At 54.7% G+C, this 5,195-nt stretch overlaps 1 protein-coding gene across 1 annotated transcript; it reads right to left on the reverse strand.

Annotated features, from left to right (window-relative positions):
• Positions 1-2,063: 2,063 nt before the first annotated feature.
• Positions 2,064-4,969, reverse strand: LOC119348846. Its single transcript, XM_037616835.1, has 3 exons — positions 4,823-4,969; positions 3,979-4,083; positions 2,064-3,878 (listed from the first exon to the last, which is right to left on the reverse strand). Exon 3 carries the CDS (start codon positions 3,843-3,845, stop codon positions 2,340-2,342), a length of 1,506 nt encoding a protein of 501 aa, XP_037472732.1. The 5' UTR covers positions 3,846-3,878; positions 3,979-4,083; positions 4,823-4,969; the 3' UTR covers positions 2,064-2,339.
• Between the last annotated feature and the right edge of the window lie 226 nt (positions 4,970-5,195).

Consider the following 5,195-nt stretch of genomic DNA (forward strand, 5'->3'; position numbering starts at 1 on the left):
CGGCGAGCTCGGCTACGTCTACGGCGACGAGGAGCAGGAGGAGCAGGACGAGGAGGACGAGAAGGACGACGACGAGGAGGAGCCGGCAAGGGGGCGCAAGAAGAAGAAGAAGGCGGCCAGGCCAGAGCCGTGCATCAAGTGGGCGTCCAAAGAGGAGGAATGCCTCGCCGAAGCATGGAAAGTCGTCTGCCTTGACCCGATCACCGGCGCGAACCAGAGCATAGAGACGTACTGGGCACGCATTAAGGCCGAGTTCGACGAGCGCAAGCTCGTCGACCCCTACTTCAAAGGCGTCTACATGCAGCGCAGGTCGAAGGCGATGGTGAACCATTGGGGGCGTATCCAGGGGGCGTGCAACAAATGGCATGGGGTCGTCGAGGAGGTCGTCGGTCGCCCGAAGAGCGGCGCCAGCATTGAGTATCAGGTATGCCACGCCGGTCTCCCGCCTCTTTTCGCCGTGCACCCGCCAACTGTTTGTTCGTCCCCGCGCAGTTCATGTGTATGTTCGGCATGTATAGGCAGGGCAACAACGACGCCGAGTTCAAGTACCTCCACGTCTACAAGCGCATTGACAAGTGCGACAAGTGGGAGGAAGTCCGGCGCACTCTCGAGAAGGCCAAGGAGACCTACAAGCCTGACGCGCTGACTCCGGGCGCGTCAGATGGGCGGCCGGACGGTAACAAAGGTGCCAAGAAGGGGAAACACGCCGACGCGGCCACAACTCGCGTGCAAGAGTCCATCGAGCACTGCCTCGCCGACGCACAGGTCCGGGCCGCCCTTCGTGAAGAGAAGACCGAGGCGCGGTGGTCGGCGTTGATGTCAACCAGCGCCGTCAAGCTCGACCTACTCCGGACCAACGTCGCCGCGAAGAAGAGGAACACCGACCTGGCTTTCCTGCTGGGCGGGGCGGACATGCTCCAGAGCACCGACGAGGCGGTCAAGGCGTGGGATAGGGCGCATGTTGGCCTCATCCTGGACCAGCTTCCCTCGACGACGACGCCTACGCCCACGACACCCACGCCCACGCACACGCCGACGCCGCCGGCAAGCCCGATCGCTGATGCCGCCGAGACTGGCCGCAGCACAGAAGCCACGCCGCCAAGCACATAGGCCCCGTCAAGCCCGCGCACGCCGACTCCGTCGACGCCGGAGGCCGACCTCGACGCTTGATGCGCGCTTCCGCCCTTTTCTGCTTTTTGTACGCCGAACTTTTAATCCGACCGCCGATCTATTGGCCGCTTGATCACCGGATTGTTGCGTTTATTTTGGGCGCGGGAATGACTATGTTTGAATTTGCCGTGGCTGGGGGACGGCGGCTGGGGACGTGACTGGGAGCTAAGCCGACCACAGGGACCGAACTAGCGCCGGCTCGCCCCCAGGCCGCAGTTTTTCGGCGCCCTTTTTTTTGGTAGAAACACTGTAAGGGAACCCCCTACAGTATAATTGGTGCAACAAATTCAAATTGCAAGTACCATGCCTTAAACCTGGAAGACCGAACGGCTGGAGATGCTCTCAGGAGCACCGGCAAATGCAGTGCCGATGAGCAGAGTAGAGAGATCTTATCATTTTTACACAGATACTCCAGGGAGCACCTATACGTGAGGTATCTGTAGAACGATACGCGTCAGTCACTTTTGTTTCTTGTCATCAGATAATGGGAATCCACGGTCAGGAGCACGCCACCATCTGTTCATCTTCTTCCTCCTTCCCTGTGACGGTTCCTCCTACCCTGTGGCGCCTAGCCGTAACAACCTGCCTCCCCCATCGCCATGAGCATCGCCCAGATGAACACCTCCGGCAGCTTTGGCAGAGAAAACTGACTGACGCCACAAATAAGTTTAGGCACCTGAGATTTAGCAAAACCGAATACTACTCCTAGCCCAAGGGTGCAGATGGCGAGTTTCACACTTTCACACAAGATAGCTCCAGCATCCAGATGAGCACACGCAAACTTCTCTATAAATGCGAAGCTCCTCTACAGCAGATGACCTCTCAAATCAGTTTGGTCACAGCACCTCCAGTTCCTACGCAAAGTTTCGGTCCAGCTCAAGAAACATACATCATCACCAGGACAAGAAACAGACAGAAACAGCCACCAATCAAGCGTCTAAAGACATGCCTAAGTACTGCATTTGATTGAAAAATACTACTGATACTACATTTGATTACAAGGGCGTCGTGAAATTTTCTATTCGAGCTAAGGGCTATCAGAACATCAATTAGGTACAGCCGTTTCAGGGACCAATGCTACAGGTGGTTTCTTCTTACAGACCAGGCACCCTTACAAGGCAAGATCGTCCTATATTCAGAAATTGGATACAGCGTGTGGCCGGGCCATCCTATATCTTCTGCTTCAACGCTTGGCGCAGCTGGACCTTGCGGCCGTCGAATCTCGAATCCAGAGGCTTGGACTTCAGGCTCTGCTTCTTCGCGCCCTGGGGCCATTCGATGCGACCTTTCATCGCGCGCACCACGTGAGGGTTCACCAGCTCCGGGCTCCACTCGCCCACGCTCGGCGAAACCGTGCACACCTCGCTGCCCTTGAGAGTGGGCGAAAGGGCGGAGTTTCTGCCACTGGAGAGCATCCCGTTCAGTAACTCTGATCCAGTTTTCTTGCGACCATTGTCGTTGTTTGACGATCTCCAGAGCCTGGCGAAAGAAGGCCCTCTCTTCCGGTACTTCTCTGCTGTGGTCGAACATACTTCGCTGATACCGCTAATGGACCTGCAGTTTTCAGAATTGTCGTCGCAGTCTGTTCCACTCACCGATGCGCCGTTTCCTCCACAGAAGCCGTTCACTGATGGTTCACTCCCACCTGGTGAGTTGCTCGAGCCGTGCTCATCAACATGGCTGACAGTCTCCCATCCACTGTCATCTTCATCTTCATTTCTGGCACAGGGTTGATGGGGATACCTCTTTGATGGTTTTTCCAGGAAGATGTCAGTTTCAGGACTAACTGTGTGGATCTTTGTTGCATGACCTATGGGGATATCTCCATTACACTGCCCAATCTCCTTCTCGTCAGTGTCTTCCCTCTGTCTGAGCTCCTCAAATACAGCAAAAATGTCCTCTGAAGCAGGTGGCGGTTTATAAGAGAACTCCTTAATATCATGAAACTTCATCGAGCAAATTGCTTCCCTTAGCCTTTCTGCATCTCTTTTATCTGCAGTATTGCCTCCGTGGGAACTGAGGAAAGCCTCAACCTCAGACTGAAGGTCGCTCAGCTGTGAATACTTGCTGTCCAGTGTCAGCTTTGCATCAACGAGCTTCATCTGAACCCTCTCTTCGCGCCAAACCTCCGCCATCTGCAGCATCTTCCTTTCTTCCTCCAGCTCATCTCTCATCTTCATAGATTCACTCTTCAGAGCCTCAACCTCAGCTTTGTCTTCCGCAATCTCCTTTGCTAATTCATCACACACCTCCTCCATAAGCTCCCTGGCCTTCCTCTCCTTTTCATAATCTTGCAAGTATCGCTTTGCCACCAACTTCAACTCGGATACCTCAGTGGCCAACTTGGAATTCATAATTTCTGCCCTTTGGCGGTTCTTCCTCTCCCGGTTCAGACTCTCTTTAACACCATCAAAGATGTCTCGAACCTTGTCATGCTCCCTGCTCTTCCAGGAAGCCTTTTCCTCAGAAAGGCTCCTTAACATGTGATCAAGCTTCTTCTTTGCAGACCGACTCTCAGCTTCAAGCTCATGAATCCTGTTGTGAGCCTGCATAAGCTCTGCTCTTAGTGCAGAGATTTCTGCATCAGCACTCACTGGATAACGATCAAAGGAATCACAGTCAGCATCCCTCGACGTGTTCAAGCAACGACGGTCCCACTTGGTTGCCACCTCCATTTCGATTCGAGGTGATGGAGAGTAAGCTCCCACCTAATTTAGGATCAAAATCATTCTCATTAATAAAACAAGATAAGAAAAGAAAATGGTGAACTGTACTCTTTAAGTAGTAATTCGTGAACAAGGAATATACCTCATGAATGCTGCCGTTGCCAAGAGGCTTTCTTCCTGACCTGCCTTCCAGGACAGCTTTGTAGTAATTGCACCGATCCGGTGTATGCAGAGGCTTCGGGTTAGGCTGCAAATTATTTCTGTTAGCTCACCACCAATACTTCAAAACCACATATTAATAGCATATTACAAAATCTACATGTCAAGTGGAGAAAAAAATGGTCAAAGCCATCCATTGGATGGTCACCATTACAGATAGTAACACTAACAGCAATATATAGGGACCACAAGGACCCTGATTAGAGGGTAGATAATAATGGAAACATGGAGATGTGACATCCCTGGGCCCGATTAATGGAGATACAGCGAACACTAAGCAATCTAGGACGGCAATGATCAAAAAATAGGATCAACATGGACCCTGCTATCTCTCCCTAAATACCAAAATTTACCCAGCGAAGTAGATGCACAGCTCGCTACACATTATGACGCAATAAGCAACATTTATGCTAGATAGTCAAATTCCACCTCCAACTAAAAATGTTCAGCGGCAACACGGTCCCTTCGTCCCTCGAATCGGCGACGCAATGTGCCGAGACAGCAACATTGTGACAAAATTCGCACCCATCACACCCGATTCCCTTCACCCATCGGATGCGGAGATACCTAGCTTTCAGAACAATCAGCTCAAAAACTTGAAGAAAAAGGATGACAGAGCGCCAAACGACCCAAATTCTAACTAGTTCGTCGCTGGTTGCATTCCACCAGAGGATGGCCACAACGAAACCCTAGAACGCCACAGCAGCACAGACGCACGAGACAACGGGGGAAGAAGATCCACGCTGATCTGGGAGACAAACCCCTACCTCGGGCCGTCGCCGCGGTTCCTCGGGGACCTCCCTCGGCGGCGCCTGCGGCGGGTGGACCCGCCAGAGCGCCGCGGCGATCTTCCTCACGGAGACGGCCCCCGCGCCGACACGCGCGACGGCGTCCCCGGGCCAGCGAAGCGGCGGGGTGGCGGGCGGCGCGGCCGCCACGCGGCGCGCGGACGCCGCCAGGGAGGGGCTCTGCACGCGCAGCCGGCGGCGGGGGCGGGGGCGGGAGGCCGCGGGGCCCGGGGACGCCGCGGCCGGCTCCCTCGATCTGGGAGGCGGGGACTTGGCCTGCGGCGTGCGGGGGCGGCGGGAGCGCGCCATTGGCCGCGGCTCGCTCAGTGGGCGTCGGCGGCGGGCGGGGGCG

This window comes from Triticum dicoccoides, chromosome 1B, assembly GCF_002162155.2.
Source record: "Triticum dicoccoides isolate Atlit2015 ecotype Zavitan chromosome 1B, WEW_v2.0, whole genome shotgun sequence".
In the NCBI taxonomy this organism is placed as follows: Eukaryota; Viridiplantae; Streptophyta; class Magnoliopsida; order Poales; family Poaceae; genus Triticum; species Triticum dicoccoides.

Coding starts and splice junctions, on each gene's coding strand:
- LOC119348846 (XM_037616835.1), bottom strand. CDS start 3,845: ATGGAGGTGGCAACCAAGTGGGACCGTCGTTGCTTGAACACGTCGAGG.